At 40.4% G+C, this 22,120-nt stretch overlaps 1 protein-coding gene across 1 annotated transcript in view; it reads left to right on the forward strand.

Annotated features, from left to right (window-relative positions):
• The window catches only part of LOC146812074 (uncharacterized), a 236,105-nt gene that overhangs the window by 144,044 nt on the left and 69,941 nt on the right, over positions 1–22,120 (forward strand). The window contains exon 8 of the mRNA XM_085619083.1: positions 1,017–1,085. Within this exon, the coding sequence (XP_085475209.1) occupies positions 1,017–1,085 (69 nt within the window). The remainder of the gene's footprint in view (positions 1–1,016; positions 1,086–22,120) is intronic.

The raw sequence follows: 22,120 nt of genomic DNA on the forward strand, positions 1-22,120 counted from the left end.
CACCACTTCCTGGTTGATGTGGTGGCAGCAAATCAGATCTCTGCTAGAGGCCTGTCGGCTTCACAGATATTCTGCTGTATTAAATGTAAAAAAAGTAATTTTGCATTAATTACTACAGAGACGATTCACACCAAATTACAAAAAGTGCTCTTTCTAGACCAAGATCTATCTTTCTGTAAATCCATTCAGCAGTTTGGTCTGTAGCTGTATCTAACGTTCCTATGGAAAAGTATGTTTAGGGACCACTCCCCTTTTTCTCGGGCCCCGCTTGATGGATCACCCCAAAACTATCTATGCACAAACTGGTTAAAAAGTAGCACTATTTTGGGAAAGTTTTGTGGGGATGCGCCAAAGTTATTAGCTACACAAAAAAATTCCTAAGGAAATACGAAACTAACTATAACTACCCAGTAGCGACTGCCACTGGGTAACATATGTAACCACGAAAAGGAGTGGTAAAGACCCACAATGTAATGCAACGCTTTGTATTACATATGTATTTATGGCATGCTTTGTAAAGTTGTACATCCTCTGATAAGGTATAATACTAAATCGGAATTACTAAGTGAGAACTTGTGTGAAGTTCATTTAAAGCAGTAATACAATCCATCAATAATTGTTTATTTATATTCTTCAAAACTGATCTGTTCCATAGAAGAATTAATCTGTGCTATAATGTCCCTGAGTGAAACGTTTCAAAGGTAACATTGTTGGACATGTTTTGGATTATCGCACTACTTGATTGAACACCAGTGATCTGAATAGGGGTAATAAAATAAGCAAACCCTAACAACATGCTGAAATATATACAATGCATCTATAATGTATTTCTCCTTCTCTAGTTATGCACATTGTTGCTTCAACTGTGCAAGCATTTTGAACTTTGCTTTTACAGATAGCCTTTTGACAATTAATATTTAACCATACGAAGAGATTGTTGAATAACGCATTATTAAATACGGAAGTTGATGCATGCTGTTTAATTTTTTTTAAACAAAATGTTGTCCTCACTGCAGCCTCCTTCCAACACCATCCAGCTCCACATCAAAAAAGTATGCAGAATATCCGAACTTCAGCTTACCAAGGTAAATAGATCCAGTAACACAATACTGTATGTGTTGTTTTAATGATTGGGTGATTAGCCTTGAGAAAAATAGAAATTGATGAGTGGAATGCTTTAATTCATCTGAGTCACTAGAAATGACTTTGGCCAAATTCTAGTAAGTAATTTTTTGCCCACCAGTCCACCTCAGACAGGAATAAGCCAAATCAGCCTCGTTCCAGCTTCATTGGGAATAATAGGAACATTCTATCCCAAACCGCCAGATCCCCTCTAAACGGATACACAAGCAACCCCAGAATGATTTTGTTCTAATTGGGCCTCGTCAGTAGGGTTTAGTAAGACGCAGCTTGATCCCTGTGACACAGTTAGCACGGGATCCATGTCTGAGTGTACTCTGCACAGTTAAGCCACCGCAATGAGCAAAACAAAGTGTTGCGTGGAACGCTTGAATTAATGTCAGACATAAGTAATAATTCTGGCCATACTTTAAGCGCAGAGGACCCCTCATGTCTCTATGCACTGGCACCATTTCACTATTTTTGTTGCTCGATGCACAGTCACCCTATTCATTTTTCAATATTTGAAATAATAGTTCTAGATACAACTTTGAAAATATGTTACCTTCCGTGTCAAAGCATCTTTAGAACACTTCCACTGATGGATTTAGGATATTAGTGCTAGTAAGCAGAGTCTATCAAGGTTTTTCTAAGTTCAAGCTTCAATTTGCTCATGGCTGATCATTTACTCTAGGAAATTTCTCTGAGTAAAGGAGTAAAATTAAATCTCACAAAATTTGTAGTGATGCAGATAATAAGCAAAACATTAACTGCAACACACTTTTGGCAAGAAAACAATGCATATAACACAGGTACATTAGCAATGGCATGGCATGACTCAAGCATTCTGTTTAATGTCGATAAGAAAGTTCTCTCCAGACATCTAGCCAGGTAGCTCTTGGCGTAAGTGGGAGAGAGAAGCTATGAGCCCAAAACAATCTGTATTGATGCCAGTGAGGGCTATTAGAATCAATCTCAACTGACTATGTTTCTGCCTGGATATGGCTAGATGGGTAATTGAGCCTAATACGTATCTCTCGCTGGATGCGAAAAAGGTGTTTGACTCCATGGAATGGCTGTTCATTTTTCCTGTCCTAGATACCATTGAACTGGGCCCAAGAGCACTCACGTTGTGTGGTGTGTTTTCCATGGCCAGGGCGCAGGTGAAAAGGACTCTATTGTTTCATTTACCTTTTTGTTGGGGATGCTAGACAGGGTTGTCTAGTTTTCTCAGCCCTCTTTTCCTGGTTTTGGAACTCCTGGTCTATTTGGTTTCCAGGCATGTATTGTTTGGGCGGGTGAGGTTGTGCTTGGATTGGGAGGATTAAGTATTGCTCAACACAGACAGTGTTGCGGTGCATTACAGTTTATGGGGACTATCAGCAGTTCTCCGGGTCTAAGATAACCTGGGACAAGTTTCTATTTAATTCCAATAAATGACTGGCGTCCTCCACATTGAAAGGCAATTTCCCTTAGGGTCGTGGTTGAAGGTTTTAAGTGCCTGGGATTATGTATAACTATGAAATTGAAATGATTTTATGACTACAATTTGGGGCATGTTAAGAAAGTTATAAGGGACAGCAGCGTCTCCCATTGATGTTTTTAGAGAGAGCTGTGTTAAATAAGATGATTGCTCTCCCCAGACGATTATATAGACTTCAGGGAAGTGCAGGCCATCCTTCATAGTCCATTCTTCGCAGGCCATCCTTTGTAATTTTGGTAGAATGTATTAGTGTATGGGATTTTGCTGGCTACACTGTACAGAGTACATACAACATTGGAATTTACCACCCAACGTTACGTAACTAAAATTTGGCAGCTCATTTGGTAGTTGTCAATATATGAACCTTTACTGCAGATGTACCATACCAGATGGAGGCATGCAGGATTTCCAGTGTGAAGAAATAAGGACCCTCTGGTAATAGGTCAGGGTTCTAAGGGCAGGGAACACATCAACAACGTAATAAAGAACCCCTTGGCATCCACTTAGATTTTCATGTAATTATATAATGAAGGCCATGTATGATCATGGAATTTGTAATATTTATTATATTTTTTATTTATTGATAATTGATTATTATTTTGTCATTTGATATGTAAATTGATTTCAAATTTCATCCTTTAAGGACTATCAAATAATTAGATAACATAAACGATAAAGTAGAAAAAATCCACAACACATCTAATGATACAAATACAGTCACAATACACAATAAATATCAACAATACAAATGTGAGACAATATCAAACCATGTAATACATCAACACGAAAGTGCAAACATGTAACATAACATATATATAACATTCATGAAATAAATACAGGTAAAATCTCAATACAGAAAAAATGAATTAATCTCTAGTAGTTTCTCAATACAACCAACGTTGTGAACACTCCTCAAAGATTCAGGATTTCTGAATTAGGTATACGAGGAGGCTGATGATCCCCGTGCTGACCCCATTTGCAGTGGCAGTAAAAGCATAGACAGTGGATGGTTTTGATATTGGCTGGAAAAGACTTGTAAAATAACATGGAAAACCTCACAGTGGATGAGAAATTGTTTGAGAAATCTCTCAGCTCACTGGATTTCGGAAGTGGGACAGGATAGGAATCTCCAATATATGGGACATATTGGGGAAAACTGCAGTGCTGTCAGTCATGCAATTAAGCCAACAGTTTGAACCATCTCACTGGCTGTTGATCACATACCTTCAAGTGGGACCTGTGCTGAGTAAATATTTTCAGTTGGGGTCTATGCTGCCTGTGTCTTACCTACTAGACCGCCAAGTACATATTGATATATTGAAGGCCGGTGCAGTGTCAGCTCTATATCAAACATTGAAAAATAATCCTCTTTACACACTGACTAAATTTAAGACAAGTGGGAAAAGGATCTGGGGGATCTAGACGAAGACGATTTGCAAGAGATGCTTGCATGTCCTAGAGAGTGATCTAGTTCAGAAATGGCGAAGTAGCTCCTCTCCATCGCTGGGTGTGTAATGCATTAACCTTGACTAATGTGAAGACATTATTTGCACTGGTGGGGTTATTCAGGTAAATTTGACAAAATGTGGAGAGCGTGGACTCCGCTAAACTTGTTGAGGGATGATGCGGTTATGGGCACTATTATTTTTTATAAGGCTGTCTAACACCCAGACCATAATTATATGCACACATACATGTATTGAACCACTACAGAGATATATAGATGTTGTACTGCAGCATTTATTTTAAGAATTGTGCTATGACTGTACCGAAAAGGTTTGATGTGTTTTCATTTATAATTGGGAATGTTGTCAGGATTTAAAACATTAACGAAATTAAAAGAAATTTAACAAAGTAACCCGGATTGATGGACACTGAACAAATGTTGTGCCTTTCACATAGATAATTGAGAGATGTCAGCATAGACAATGGGGCCATTGTTACATGGGAATCATCACACATCATTATTTTCCTGCTGCAGTTAACTCCTACGGGTAAGAGGCCATCGGGATCATTGGGTTCATTGGGAAATTAATCATCATTATGGGATGCATGTCCACTGTGCGGAACGTGCAGAGGTTAATCAGGAAATTGAGTAAGGCATACACTCAAAGGACAACTCACACAATCCGAAGAAGTTTGGTCAGGAGCGGTATGGCAGTATAAGGTAGGTTTTAGAAATATTCCTTGAAGGACATTTAAAAAAAACAATCTTAATGGGAAATGGGACGGAAAGGGGGAAAATCCAGTCAAATGTTGCCAGGTCCGACTTGAGATTCCTTGGGAAATTGCAAAAGCTCTCTAAAGTCCTACCGCTGGAAAAATCAAGCAAATGTGCAGCATGCAGTTTTAAAAGGAAACCATTTGATTGAAAGGCATCAGTCAATAGATATATACTGTGAATATGGCCCATGTCAAAATATCTGCAAAAGAACTTCGGGTGAACTGAATGCCTTAATTTAGCAATTATTAGTAATCTAAAGTCACAGGTAGTTAGGCGTATGGGGCAATCAATTGCAGGCAAAATTTGACCTAGTCACCAGAAAATTGTAAACAATCAGAGCAGGAGTTTTAAGGTGGATATAGTGTCCTACAAGTTTTCATTTTTCCATTAGTGTTCTCAGACTACAATGGCCAAGCCTTAAGATTTTTGAAGAAAAGTAGAGGCGGCACCAGGAATGAATTTACACATCCGAAAAGATCATCATTTTTTAGAAAATCCTTTATTCATCTTCAAATATTGGTAGGTATACACAGGACAACAGCCAATGCGTTTCGTTCCAATTGATGGAACTTCATCAGGGCTGGAAACAACATAAGACACCATATATAAGATTACAAGGGTAACATACAAATAAGGTTAAATATTTTGACTCCTGTACAGAACAATAACCCTAGACATACAATACATAAATTACTTCACCGTTAAAAAAACACACAGAATCAAAAAGACATGTCACAAAATGTAAAATTCAAGACAATCTAAAATCCTAATTAAAAGTGACAGATCACACAAAGAAATATAAATCAATATTGTCAATCTTCTTGTCAATTGAATAATTACTCAAAAAACATCCATATTAACTAGTTGTTATATAAACAATTAGAAAAGAGAAAAAAGAAAAAGAGAAGGATAGAAAAAAGCTAACTTTTTTGCAAAGTTTTTTGCGGAAAAGGGGGAAACCTCATAGAAAAAACACCGACAAAGAACACCAAATATAAATCAATCATAAGAGGACCAACATATCTATCCCTAGTTTTGTACATTACTAAAAGGAAAAAGCTTACATAAGTAATAATAAAATCTCACCATCAAATTGTACAGATTTAGAACACAAGCGTGTAAGTATATATGTAGGTTCAGCAATGAATACCTAAAAATAATGAGAGTAAAATAGCTTACAGTTCAAATTGGTATGGTAACCTCATTTTCATAACTATTGTGTTTGTAAACTTATATCACTTCCAAAAGATTACCATCTCGTGCATAAATGCCACTCATAAAGTCCTCGCACGAAAAAGATTTCAGAAAACCTAGTAATAGATGATATACAATTAAGGCATAGTAACACCATTAACTTGGCTTCTACTAAGTTTCCCAGAAACAGTCATACCGATCACGTCCCGAATGGACAGGACCAAAACATATACTGATATTGCATTAGAATATAAACAAATAATAAAACGGATAAGGACATATATATTACCACAATCTCACCATGAATAAAAGGGATCAAGTATCATTGCGCGACACAGTATACGCGTCTTTAATATCAAATAATCATGCCCTTTATAGAGATAGCGTCCGTAGGGATTATGATAGCTGGTTGAAAAACATAGCAAGTTGATAGTCTTTTGTCCAATTACAAAAGTTCCTAAGAGAGATAGTAATAGATAGGCACACAGCACATTTTATTTCATTACTGGGACATTACCGCTCTACCCTAGCGTTCCCGCTTAAGATGCCAATCCAACAGCAAAAAAGCATCAGTAGAAATAGTGTAATCCTGTTAATACGCCTTAAATATACATATGTATGTTAAGGTCATAGATACTGTTTCAATAAATGTCGCAGTCACGCTTAGTTGATTGGAATATAATAGAGCTAACTAACAGTAAATATTACAGTACGAGTCCTACTCGGACGTGAGATAAACGTCTTACATATTAAACAAACAAGTTAATTGCGTGAAATGCAAGAACTATGTTCGCACCGCACTTAAAGCAAGTTGTAAGAAAGTACGTGTATCAGCGTCTGACATCATATTGATGTCGGAGATATCCCGACTCCATCCCACCAACATAGGCGCCATCTTGAAATGTAGTAAGATGACAATAAACCATCGTATCAAGACGATTGACACAGACAAATAAGAATACGGGCATAAAGATAACAAGCTAACATTTATTCCAGCATAATATATATATATCATCTCAAACCAGCCATAAAATCAATGGCGCCATCCATGAAAATAACAGAACCGTTGAAAAATCAAGGCGCAAAAGGACAAACTACTAAGTATTTACAAAAAATATATATATACACATGTAGGTCACTAAAGTAGAACGGAGAAAAAAAGGAATATATGTATTAAAATGTACACCAAAAATATTGCGTATACAATTTATAAGTGGCCCGGTTAGGGATCGATGTTAAGCATATGGCAACCAGTATCTCTTAAGGAAGCCAATAGCAGTGCCATCTTGAAAAGACCAATATGAGTAACTGAAAAATGTAATCAAGTAGAAAAATAGCAAAGCCTGTAAGCCAAAAAATTGTAATGTATTCATGTTATCAATTTCATAATTAACCTATATCGTTACCATCTGCAGGAAGTAGGTAATGTAAATATCGTAAGGGTATATCCCACCCTTATCACACATGACTAAGGAAAGGAGACTTACAGAGAAATATCCAAAAAGGCCACCTCTGTAATCAAAGCAGAAAAACAGTCAAAGCCCGTATATATTGCTCTTCAGAGAGCAAATACACAAAAGATACGTCGAAAAGGTCAGTAAAACTGTTCAAAAGAGACTCCAGATCAAATAACAAAAATCATAAAATAATGTAATGCATTCATAGTATCGATTTTCATAATTAACCTATGTCGTTGCCATCTTCAGGAAGTAAGTAATGCCAATATCATAGGGTATATCCTACCCTTGTAGCACATGACTAGGGAAAGGAGACTTGCATGGAAATATCCATCGAGGCCACCTCTGTAATCAAAATGGAGAACAGCCAAGGCCCATATATATTGCTCTTCAGAAAACAAAAGCACCAGAGGCACATCAAAAAAGTCAATAACACTGTTCAAAAGAAGAGAGACTCAAAATCAAATCTCAAAAAATCTTCAGAAGGGGACATTCTGATATACAGAAGATATTCCTAACTGTATGTAATGCAATACCTCTATAAAAAGTAGTGCATTTCACTATCAGTATTATGTCCAAACTGTATAGATTGCAAACGACATATCCATTTAGCTTCTGCCCTTCTCAGGGTGAGTTCCCTGTTGCCACCTCTCCTATTGGTCTGTATATGCTCAATAGCATGAAACCAGAATGTGTCATCCCCTGGGTGCATTCGTTCATAGTGTTCAGTAATAGGGTATCTTGAATCTCTACCCCGAATAGCTCTTCGATGTTCCTGTATTCGGAGTTCCTCTTTCTTTCGAAAAAACTGGCACTTACTTACAACTATCCCTGGCCTAAGGGAACATCTAGGCAATCAACCCTCCATTACGTATAGGAAGGGTATGTCAATACGCAACCATCTATGCCCTCGCTATGTAACATCGATAAGTAGTGGTGGAACGTGGTTGCCTCCGAAACCTAAGAGTTTTTTTACATGTGGGATGTGTAACATCTGCCCTATGGGTAGAAATAAGACCACACTTTTCTCTTACAATACTAATCAAAGGTATTTTGTGAATCATTTCTGCAATTGTAACACTACACATATTGTTTACATTTTGGGTTGCCCATGCGAATTAATCTATGTGGGTAGTACTGTTCGCCCTTTAAAACTCCGAATACAGGAACATCGAAGAGCTATTCGGGGTAGAGATTCAAGATACCCTATTACTGAACACTATGAACGAATGCACCCAGGGGATGACACATTCTGGTTTCATGCTATTGAGCATATACCGACCAATAGGAGAGGTGGCAACAGGGAACTCACCCTGAGAAGGGCAGAAGCTAAATGGATATGTCGTTTGCAATCTATACGGTTTGGACATAATACTGATAGTGAAATGCACTACTTTTTATAGAGGTATTGCATTACATACAGTTAGGAATATCTTTTGTATATCAAAATGTCCCCTTCTGAAGATTTTTTGAGATTTGATCTTGAGTCTCTCTTCTTTTGAACAGTGTTATTGACTTTTTTGATGTGCCTCTGGTGCTTTTGTTTTCTGAAGAGCAATATATATGGGCCTTGGCTGTTCTCCGTTTTGATTACCGAGGTGGCCTTGATGGATATTTCCATGCAAGTCTCCTTTCCCTAGTCATGTGCTACAAGGGTAGGATATACCCTATGATATTGGCATTACTTACTTCCTGAAGATGGCAACAACATAGGTTAATTATGAAATCGATACCATGAATGCATTACATTATTATATGATTTTTGTTATTTGATCTTGGGTCTCTTTTGAACAGTTTTACTGACCTTTTTGACGTGTCTTTTGTGTATTTGCTCTCTGAAGAGCAATATATACGGGCTTTGACTGTTTTTCTGCTTTGATTACAGAGGTGGCCTTTTTGGATATTTCTCTGTAAGTCTCCTTTCCTTAGTCATGTGTGATAAGGGTGGGATATACCCTACGATATTTACATTACCTACTTCCTGCAGATGGTAACGATATAGGTTAATTATGAAATTGATAACATGAATACATTACACTTTTTTGGCTTACAGGCTTTGCTATTTTTCTACTTGATTACATTTTTCAGTTACTCATATTGGTCTTTTCAAGATGGCACTGTTATTGGCTTCCTTAAGAGATACTGGTTGCCATATGCTTAACATCGATCCCTAACCGGGCCACTTATAAATTGTATACGCGATATTTTTGGTGTACATTTTAATACATATATTCCTTTTTTTCTCCGTTCTATTTTAGTGACCTACATGTGTATATATATATATTTTTTGTAAATACTTAGTAGTTTGTCCTTTTGCGCCTTGATTTTTCGACCGTTCTGTTATTTTCATGGATGGCGCCGTTGATTTTATGGCTGGTTTGAGATGATATATATATTATGCTGGAATAAATGTTAGCTTGTTTTCTTTACACCCGTATTCTTATTTGTCTGTGTCAATCGTCTTGATACGATGGTTTATTGTCATCTTACTACATTTCAAGATGGCGCCTATGTTGGTGGGATGGAGTCGGGATATCTCCGACATCAGTATGACGTCAGACGCCGATACACGTGCTTTCCTACAACTTGCTTTATAAATCGCAACTTGCTAGGAAGGCGGTTGCTTTGCCTTGACACTACGGGTATGGTCGACCATGACCACATCGCCAATCGAATCGCTGCAGTATCGAAGTAAGTGCGGTGCGAACATAGTTCTCGCATTTCACGCAATTGACTTTTTTGTTTAATATGTAAGACGTTTATCTCACGTCCGAGTAGGACTCGTACTGTAATATTTACTGTTAGTTAGCTCTATTATATTCCAATCAACTAAGCGTGACTGCGACATTTATTGAAACAGTATCTATGACCTTAACATACATATGTATATTTAAGGCGTATTAACAGGATTACACTATTTCTACTGATGCTTTTTTGCTGTTGGATTGCCATCTTAAGCGGGAACGCTAGGGTAGAGCAGTAATGTCCCAGTAATGACATAAAATGTGCTGTGTGCCTATCTATTACTATCTCTCTTAGGAACTTTTGTAATTGGACAAAAGAGTATCAACTTGCTATGTTTTTCAACCAGCTATCATAATCCCTACGGACGCTATCTCTATAAAGGGCATGATTATTTGATATTAAAGACGCATATACTGTGTCGTGCAATGATACTTGATCCCTTTTATTCATGGTGAGATTGTGGTAATGTGGTAAATAAAAATTCCTTTACCGGGACTGAATTTGATACAGAAACATTATAAAATAGCTCAGTGAAATGAGAGGCAGAATCCGTGATATTAGAGTTTCGAGAATGGGCTTTATTCCAATAATCGATTATAATCGGATGCTTCAAGTTCCATCACCACGGGGGTTCAGGAAGTGAAGTACATACTTTATTGACAAGAAGTAACTTTTATAGTACATACATTATAATGAAGTGAATACAGTAGGCGTAACAATTGATAAGGACATTGACGTTTGGTCTGCGTAACCGAAAAATGGGTGTAATAATGAGTAAAAAGGAACATGATTGGTTATGACGTAATACATAGGTGGATCTATAAGATAATACTTGGCATTGATGCGCGCGCAGCAGTATGACGTGTAATTGACGTGTAACTAGGGGGTGACGGGGACTTGACATTTAGCTCTATATGTGGAGACGAGAAGTCTGGGGGGTCAAGTCAACCTAATCCCAAATCATATCTAACATCCTATGTTTAAAGAACTATGTTATCCATAAAAGAGGGACTCTCGGACAGAATCTATTCTATACTGACTGTGCGTGCGGGTACAAGCGTCTAAGTGTCTACACTGAATGCGAGGGGGTAGGAATATTCCATGGTAACAGGGCTATGAATTACTTGCATGAGGACAGAGAAGATGGGCCTTTTTGCTTGGTAACTGGAAGAATGTTTACTTAAACTACTAGGCAGGAATGCATCGGCTGAGGGGGAAGCAGATAATTCGAAGGTGAAATACAGTTCTTGGCAGAGAGTAGGCTGATGTCAGGCTTCGTGAGCCGCGCAGAGAATGAGACAAAGTTCATGGTCACAGATGCAGGCTCGGGCTGGAGCTTTCAGAGGCAGAAGGCAAGAGGAGTTTTGATGACAGAATCAGGGCCTACTTGCCTGGACTGTAAAGTGGCATAAGTGAACCATATAAAGCCGATGGCCTTTCATATTTAGGAATGGGATATCCGGCCTATACATGGCGGATCTGTCAAAGGACATGTTGACGGTGGACGCACATGTATTTGCGTCTTCATAACTGGAACTGGAGGGAACATACATGTACTTGTGACATGCACATGGAACCGTTGGGGTCCAAGATAGGGGACATAACTGACCAGAAAAATCCATATTTCCACATTCCCTCCTTGTCCCCTACTTGCCCTTCAAGAGATATCAATCTTCATCAATCCATTGATCTGTTCATATAGCATCATTTGTTCTTCTTTCTTCTTCCGGGATCTTGAATGAAAATCTTGATGTGGAATGCACGATGTGGCACACAGACCACAAATTGCTGGTCCACATTGTAGACATAGACAGCAACTGAATAGTATGAGAAGGCCAATACCTAGGAAGGATAAAACTCTCCATCCCCAGGCTGATACCGCATTCCAAAACCAACTGGACCAAGTCCAAGTGCCTGTGTTCTGGTGTATCTGGCTTACAATCTTATGAAGGCGAGTGATGGCTTTATATACAGATGGCGAATTTTCTGGTATGAATACGCAGCAGCTTGATCCGATGACCCTACAAGCTCCGCCCCTATCAGCCAGGATGACGTCAAGGACAAGACGATTTTGAAGCACAACAATCCGCATAGCCGACTGCTCTTCCGTTAAATTGCCTAAGGCGGAAATAGTCTCATTCACTACTGCTTCAAGGGTTCTAGTTAATCTACGTATCAGCTTACTATTAGTAACAGTACCTATATAGGGAAAGATGCCTTTATTAAAATCTACATACTTGTCCCATGCCGTCTCAGTGTAATCGACAATGGGGAGATCTCTCCGTTCTCTGTTGTGTACTAAATGAATATTTCTGTAATAATCAGGAGGAGCTAGGAAAACAGGTGGCAAAAGGAATGCAATGTAGCAGGTACCATTCCAATCTAGAGGTAGACGCATATATGCAGTCTGACCACATATAAAGTAGGAGTGGCGAGAAGCTCTAAATGAAGATTTTCCTTGATCACTGAATTCTACCATAGTAGTGCATTTACTATGGCCCATATGTATGGAACCAACCTTTCTTACACATAATTCACCCCTCGCTGGGAATACTGACATGGTGGGTAAGACTAGTTCAATTTCAGATACGACATTTAGAATCATGAGATTAGGTGTAAAATTACCTAATCCATATACTTCATTTTCTAGATCAGTTCCTGTTCTTTTGGGGCGACCCTCCTTGTCAGGGTAACAGACCTTGAGTAAAGCTAGGTTCAGATTTCCCCATACCCAATGATCTTGGTAAACTGCTGTGTCTGAGTCTATGGAATTAATTAAGCTAAACCATGCTCCACAGGAGCCATTATGTGTAAATGGATGTGGAAAGAAAGGCAGGACTCCTTCATAATTCTGATAGGGAGGGAGTCGGCCACACACCCAACAATTGGTGGCATTACTAGTCTGATGGGAATGATGTAACATACTAATGAAAGTGTTATTGCGCAGCGCAAGTCTATAAGACAATTCATGCGGAGGTAAGTCACTAAAAGAATGTTCAGCAGCAACATTATAAACATGTCTAGAAATAGGGTAATATATGTGCAACAACATACTTGTAATAATTATTAAAAGACTCAATAAAAACAAAATTAATAATGTCACTATGCAGTGGCTACGCAGTGATTTACAATACGCCTGTCGTTTCAACATTTTTCGGGTATTTTCTCTACTCAGGTCCAAGGGATACATGTCAGAGACAATTCAACCGCTTCACCTTGGAGAGGACTTAAACAATCAAATTGCTCGACTGGTTGGGCCTAAGCTTTAGTTTGTAATTTTCAGATTTGTTAGGTTCAACAAAAGGGAGTTTTGTATCAGTCTGTGAGGGAGTGCAGGGCACAATGTCTATATCCGAAGATAGTCCATGAAATTTCTTGATGTGGCTTGAATGAATCCAGCCCTTGCGGCCCTCGATCTTCACGGCTGTTCTTGTGGTCAACAGGACCAACTTGGGTGCTTTCCACCTGGGCTCCAGCTGAGTCTTTCGGTCGAAATTCCTCACAAAGACAAGATTACCCGGAACAACGTCATGGGGTTTCACCTCAGTGTTGTCGGGAAAGGCTGCAGCTACCTGTGAACGAGAAGATTGTAGTGCAGACATCAAGGAAGCCAAGTAATCTGTCAGCATATTACAGTCAATATCAGTTATTTTGCGTGGTATGGGCGTCCCCCACATATTCGGTGGTCTACCGAAGATCACCTCATACGGGGATAGCCCTGTTCGAGAGTGTGCTACCATTCTCATGTAAAAGAGTGCAACTGGTAACGCTACTACCCAGTCGACACCTTTCTCTCTGCATATTTTGGACATTCTAATTTTCAGTATCTGGTTATGTCTTTCTACGAGACCTGCTGCCTCGGGATGTCGGACACAGTGGAATTTCCACTGATATCCTAACAGAAGTGAAACGTGTTTCATTAATTCGGATGAGAACGGCTGGCCGTTATCTGAGTAAACAGCACGTGGTAAACCGTATCGTGGGAAGAATTCTCGAACCAACTGTTTGGCAGTAGTCGGGGCAGTGTAATCTGAAACCGGGTATGCCTCCGTCCAACGGGACAGAGCGCAGACAACTACGAGAACATATTTGAATCCTCGACATCGTTCCATCTGGATATAGTCCATCTGGAGTACTTCAAAAGGATGATTAGGAGTATGAAATCCACCCTGTTCTACGGGAACGCTTTTTCCTGGGTTGAACTGACAACAGATCATACAGGTACGGACCTTTTGTTTTGCTGCTGCTCGTAAATGTTTATTGAACCAAATGCGTTGAATGCTGTCTAGCATAGCTTTTTCTCCTAGATGTGCTGGACTATGTATAGTGTTAATTATAACTTGGACCATTGAATCAGGAAGGAACCATACAGACCTTTCCTTCATCATCCATCCTTGGTCCGTTTGGATCCCTCCTAATTCAGTCCATTTCTTTATTTCGTCTGGTGTAGCATGTGTCTGTATGTCAATTACGTCAAGAGTAGGATCTTTAACTGTCATACAATGTGTCGGTGTCGGGACTATTGTCTTTGTCATATCGGGGGTTTGAGTTTGAGCAATCAGTTTAGCTGTTCTGTCGGCTAGATCATTGCCTTGGGAAATGATATCAGTAACCTTCGTATGAGCCTTACATTTCATAATTGATATTTCAGTGGGTAGATGTATTGCATCTAATAATGCATGAATGAGGGGTCCGTGCTGAATGTGGGCACCGTGGGAAGTTAAATAACCTCTCTCTCGCCACAGCACGCCGAAGTCATGTACAACTCCGAATGCATAACGTGAGTCAGTGTATATGTTGACTTTTTTATTCGTGGCTTGAATACAGGCTTGTGTCAGAGCGATAAGTTCTGCGGCTTGAGCTGACAAAGTAGTTATACGATTAGTTTCAATGACCTCAGTATCTGTTGTGACTGCGTAGGCGGCTACTAACTCTCCTGTACTTGTTCTCATGCATGAACCATCTACATACAAGGTCAGGTCTGGATCTGACAATGGGACATCGGTTAAGTCTTGTCTGGGTTTTGTTGTTATTGTAATAACTTTAATACAGTCATGGGCTAGTGGGTCTGTTCCGACTACTGGTAAAAGTGTGGCAGGATTCAATGTGTTACAGCGTCTGATTTCTATATGTGGCTGAAACAATGTAAGCTCGTATCCTGTAAGTCGCGCTACAGTCAAGTGTTGTGTTTGCGTTCTATTTACAAGAACCTCTACTGCATGTGGTACTTGAACTGTCAATGGATGTCCTAACACTATGGCATCGCTTTGTCTGATTGCTAAAGCTGTTGCTGCTACTGATTTTAGGCATGCAGGCAAAGCCTGAGCTACGGGATCTAATGTACTAGAAAAATAAGCACATGGTTTGTGTGCTCCTGCTTGTTCCTGTGTGAGTACTGACAAGGCCGTACCTTCGCGTTCTGTAACAAAGAGTGTAAACTGTTTTCTGTAACATGGCGTTGCTAAAACGGGTGCTTGACATAAAGCTTTCTTTAAGCTTTCAAAAGCTTGTGTGTGTTCCTGAGCCCAAGGGAGAACAGTCGGTGTGGCTGCCTCCTGTGTTGTCAATTGAATGAGTGGTTTTGCTAGAAATGCATACTGAGGGATCCACTGTCTACAATATGAAGTGAGGCCTATGAAAGCCCGCACCTCCTTCTGTGTCTTGGGTATTGACATGTTAGCAATTAACTGAATGCGGTCGGGTGTAAGCTGCCTTCCCTCCTTGGACAGCGAGTGACCAAGATAAATAACTCGCTGGACACAGAATTGCAGCTTAGAAGGGGACACCTTGTGCCCCTTTTCGGCTAGAAATTGTAAAACTGTCAGTGATGCTTTCTCACATTCGGGTTCGCTTCTAGCGGTGATCAGCAGATCATCGACATATTGAAGCAGGGCAGTGTTAACCGGCATGTGGATACTGTCAAGTTCTCGTTTCAGTGCTTGGCTATAGATGCTGGGGCTTTCTGTAAATCCTTGAGGTGCGCGGGTGAATTTAAAGCTACGCCCATTTAAACTAAATCCGAACAAATATTGGCTTTCCGGATCTATTGGGACGCTGAAAAAGGCATTTTTGAGATCAATTACAGTAAACAATGTTGCTTCGGAATCAATAGCTGTCAATAATGACGAGATATCTGGGACCACAGGAAATTGTGGCACAATACATTTGTTTAACTCGCGTAGATCAATAACCAATCGATATACTGGCGGAGCTGTAGGATCTGTTCGTTTAAGAATCGGAATTATCGGTGAATTACATACATTGGAGTCTGTTTCTACAACTACTCCTTGGGCAATAAGCTCGTCAATGATTTGTAGTAAAGCCGTTACAGCATCTGGTGGTAACTTGTATTGTCGCATTCGTGGTAGCACCACTCCTGCCTTTAGTGTGACTCGATATGGTGTAATATTCATGCAACCAACATCAGTAGGGCCTTGTGCCCATAGATGTGTAGGTAAAGTCTGCAGTCGGGGATCCATGTCTCTAGATACATAGTGACCTTTAAAATCACGTAAAAACAACCTTACTCCTTCCGGAGAACAACATATTATGGCTCCTAGGGCTTTCAACGTTTTTATTCCTAACAAGTTTTCTGGACATGATTTAGTAAGCAATAAATCTGTAGTTCGGGTCAGAGGTCCTATCGTAAGTGGCAGAGGCTGTGACACTTCATTAACAATAGGTTTTCCTGAAAAACCAAGGGAAATATTCTGTGAGCCTGAGAGGGGTGCCCCTGGGACTTCACTTCGTTTTATAGTTGTTCGACTTGCCCCTGTATCGAGTAAAAATTTTCTATCTTGACCTAATAATTCACTATGTACATAAGGTCCTTCTTGATCTACAGGAATCTCGATAAGGGGTAAGTCAACTTCCCTCTCTAGGCTAGTTCATGCGTAACGTTGATACTCCGGATATTCATACTGTGCAGTCTGATACATTTGTCCTGTTGTTGTCTGTGTGGCAGCAACAGGCAACGGTGGTGCAGCTGGCACAAACTGTATTGGCTGTTGTGCGGCTGGCATGGCCTGGGCATGCTGCGTAGCTCCTTGTTCATTCTGATCTTGTCTTAGTGGCCGTGATCTTTCTTGTGTTTTACCTATGGCGATATTATGTTTTAGCACTGGACAATCGTGTACGTAATGACCTGGCTTTTTACAATAATTGCATGTCCCTTTTACAGGTCCTGCTGAATCGGAATGTGTCATACCCTTTTTATGTCCTTCAGCTGGAACTGTCTGGGAAACTAGCATTTTCATTTTCGTGTCTTTCATGCGTCTGTGTTCATGTTCTTGTTCCTCTTTAATTCTATTGTGGTGGTACTGTAACATTTGTAACATTTGTGTTGGAGTGTTACCTTGCCAGGTACTCTCGAATTTTAATACTCTATTCTTTACTGGGGGCAGGGCATTTTCCACTAATTTTGTTACAAACAGATGCGGGTATGATTCGCTACTTGCTTTTATGCCACTATTTATACCAAAACATTTCTCGAATCGGGCATAGTAATCGCTAGTGTCTTCATCTTGCTTCTGTTTACAGGCTGAAATTGTACCCCAATCTTCCTTTTTCGTAGTTAATAAACGTGGCAGTACCTGTACTAGTAGACCTGGTAGTGCTTTAGTTTTGTCCCCAAGCCCCGAACCTGGACCTCGGGCCCTTTCTTCTGCTTCTAATGCTGACCATTCTATCTTTTGATCACCTACCTCCCACTCTTTTTCCTTGAGTTTCTCATAAATGCCAGCAGGCATCAACACCTTTAATATTGTCATAATGTCGGGGTAGGTATACTCTCCCATGAGTAACATGTCTTTAATTTCTCGGTGAAAACCCGCTGGATCCTTGTCATGACTGGGTACTACTTTCTTCATTTCTAACAATTCTATTTTCGATATAGGCGTATATACAAATACACGTTTAAACTGATTGTCCTCGCCTTTTATTGGGTGTACTTCTCGTAAAGGATTCTGTCTATCCAGGTGATACGTCGTTCTTTCCTTGACAGGCAATGAGACATGCTCTGAGCATACAAAAAGAATATACTGCTTTCTAGATACTAGAATTTCTTTAATTAATTTGGTACCTGGACCTCTCCATTTATTCATAAGCAATTCAGTCAATATGTCAGGTAAGGGACCAGGGTCCGAATGCTGACTCTGATATAGTATAATGAGTTGTTGAATCATATAAATCCCAGCTAACCTCTGCTCATCTGGGGTGAGATTCAAAAATGTGCGTACTACTGTCTCATCACTATATTTTCCGGGACTGTCCACCCAATGAACAGCTGCCCTCGCTAAATCTTGTTCATCCATAGAATCGAGAAAATGATAACCCCTTCGTTCTCGGAGTAGTTTGTCGGCGGTTTGGAACGAATGCTCGTTAGACCTTATGTTAATTATAGGTATTTGGAGATTCCTGTCATTATCTGGACATATTGGACGTATTGGGTCAGTATGACATCTAGTCTGATTCCTATTACAAGATCTTCCTCTACCTACATAGGCTATGGTGTCTGACTGTCCGGCGGGCAGTCCTGACCCTTCTTCCTCGCTTTGCTCGAACTCGTCTGTCTCTAATCTCTCTTCGTGTAGGCGTTCTATTTCTTTACGGATCTTTCGGCACATGGCTATTATACAATTTTGCTTATCGTGTCTCCCTTCTGATATATTCTGGCTCCATTTTGTAAGAATTTTCATTGCTTCCGGATCTACCCCCGGTCGGTCTTGATTTCTGATCATACAGTTTATGAGGAAACGCAACAGTTCCCCCTGTATCTCTACTTTCTGGTATTCCATAGCTCTGTTAATACATTCTGGATCTCGCCCTGTTTGAACAAAATGATATATTTTATCTAGATGCGCAGTCATTCCTGGTAGCTTCGCTAAATACCCTGCGGCTCGTCTGATACGTAATGATGCCAGGATCATTTCGTCCTCTTTACCGAGCACCGGGTCATATCTACAATCTATAAGAAGTTCCTTAAGCGTACGATCACTTACGAATTTGGGTGTACGTGAATGCGCTGACTCTTGGAAAATAAGTTTATTTATTCTAGGTGGCGTAGAAAAAATATTGGTAGCACCTCCCGTGGCCCCGTCTGGGGCGTCGGGTGTGAAAGGATTCGTCGAACGTGACACAGCAACTATAGGTGTGGACTCAGCTATAGAAGTACTTGTAGGAACAGATGCAGAAACAGATGTGCTTGCCGGAACTTGTGACTCGATTTGTTGCTGCAGGGATACGGGTGCTGGATCTTGGCGTTGGACCTCCCTGGTATGCGGTCTACGTGGGGCGGAATTAGCATACTCGGGAGCTGCGTCATCTAAATATGAGGAAAGAAAAACATCTTCTGCGGTTCTAGGATGCCCCTTAGGATGTACCTTGATTGGGAATAATGGGGGTGGCAAGTCTTTCGGTATCTCTGGAGTAGCCTTAGGTAATCCTTCGGCCAGAAGGGGATACATACCATTCATAAGGGCATTTCTTTGTCTGTCTACTTGTTCTGATTTCACTCGGATACCTTCCTCAATTAATAGATTCTCTCGAACTTTATTGGAATTCTCTTTACTCTTCTCTTCCTGTCTACGTGCTTTTTCTGTTCGTCTATGTGATTCTTTACGCCATAATTCAACGGCGTCTTTCTGTGACTGTCTGACTTTTCTTTTCCATAACTCTTCCTCGACTTTCATGATGCATTCTGCATCCCAGGTCCCCGCTGTGGGCCACCTCTGACTTTCTGGTAATCCCTTGGTATAGTCTACCCATAAATCAAGAAATAATATAGCGTCTAAGCCATGTTTGTGATACATAAAGTGCCCTGGAGTGTCCCTAGGAGGAATAGGGACGGCTTCTTCGAGAACCCCTTTTCTGGTAGTGATCTGTCTTAATTTCGAAAAGAGCGGCATATTGAGAACTGACCTTATACTTGATTTTGACCTGATACTTGAATTTGAACAGACTTAATACAATAAACACGATAATGAACAGTCATTCATACCACGATATACAGAACATACTTAAACACTTTAAACATTTAACATTAAACCTTTAACTGAAACAACAATGATGATCGTCTGCATAACTAATCACCAAGCTTAATTCTCGACAATAACTAGACAATAACTAGATACTTCGGAATACTTCGGAATACTTGATATACTGCTAAACAGTACAGATACACTGCTAAAACAGTGCAGACCGGATTTGTGTACCCAAACCCGTCTTGACCGGCACAACCTATGTGCACGTCAGAAATGCCTCCCCAGCAATGGTACTCACCGGGTAGCTTCGGAAACGGAAGGCCTCAGTAACTTGAACTTGAACCGGACTGGACTCGACTCGACTCGATTCGTCGGACACTGGGCTTGACTTCGGACTGGTGGGTCTCTGTATACCTCGGATCTTGCTCTCTCAGCTAGGCTCTGGTCGGGATACTTCGCACTTCTCACCGCCTCGTCTGGGTGTTGATCGCAGTCTCAGTCGCCCCCGCTTGACCGGAGGGGGATACAGGAAATCCTGCTGGTACGCGTTATTGTCCGTCCAGCTGTGGCAGGAGACCGGGCCTGCAACGCACCGCCGGCGCGTGAGATGAGAAAGTGTCCCTGTTCGGGCGCCATCATGTGGTAAATAAAAATTCCTTTACCGGGACTGAATTTGATACAGAAACATTATAAAATAGCTCAGTGAAATGAGAGGCAGAATCCGTGATATTAGAGTTTCGAGAATGGGCTTTATTCCAATAATCGATTATAATCGGATGCTTCAAGTTCCATCACCACGGGGGTTCAGGAAGTGAAGTACATACTTTATTGACAAGAAGTAACTTTTATAGTACATACATTATAATGAAGTGAATACAGTAGGCGTAACAATTGATAAGGACATTGACGTTTGGTCTGCGTAACCGAAAAATGGGTGTAATAATGAGTAAAAAGGAACATGATTGGTTATGACGTAATACATAGGTGGATCTATAAGATAATACTTGGCATTGATGCGCGCGCAGCAGTATGACGTGTAATTGACGTGTAACTAGGGGGTGACGGGGACTTGACATTTAGCTCTATATGTGGAGACGAGAAGTCTGGGGGGTCAAGTCAACCTAATCCCAAATCATATCTAACATCCTATGTTTAAAGAACTATGTTATCCATAAAAGAGGGACTCTCGGACAGAATCTATTCTATACTGACTGTGCGTGCGGGTACAAGCGTCTAAGTGTCTACACTGAATGCGAGGGGGTAGGAATATTCCATGGTAACAGGGCTATGAATTACTTGCATGAGGACAGAGAAGATGGGCCTTTTTGCTTGGTAACTGGAAGAATGTTTACTTAAACTACTAGGCAGGAATGCATCGGCTGAGGGGGAAGCAGATAATTCGAAGGTGAAATACAGTTCTTGGCAGAGAGTAGGCTGATGTCAGGCTTCGTGAGCCGCGCAGAGAATGAGACAAAGTTCATGGTCACAGATGCAGGCTCGGGCTGGAGCTTTCAGAGGCAGAAGGCAAGAGGAGTTTTGATGACAGAATCAGGGCCTACTTGCCTGGACTGTAAAGTGGCATAAGTGAACCATATAAAGCCGATGGCCTTTCATATTTAGGAATGGGATATCCGGCCTATACATGGCGGATCTGTCAAAGGACATGTTGACGGTGGACGCACATGTATTTGCGTCTTCATAACTGGAACTGGAGGGAACATACATGTACTTGTGACATGCACATGGAACCGTTGGGGTCCAAGATAGGGGACATAACTGACCAGAAAAATCCATATTTCCACAGTAATATATATGTCCTTATCCGTTTTATTATTTATTTATCATTTGTTTATATTCTAATGCAATATCAGTATATGTTTTGGTCTTATCCATTCGGGACGTGATCGGTATGACCGTT

Source organism: Triturus cristatus, chromosome 7, assembly GCF_964204655.1.
Source record: "Triturus cristatus chromosome 7, aTriCri1.1, whole genome shotgun sequence".
Classification (NCBI taxonomy): domain Eukaryota; kingdom Metazoa; phylum Chordata; class Amphibia; order Caudata; family Salamandridae; genus Triturus; species Triturus cristatus.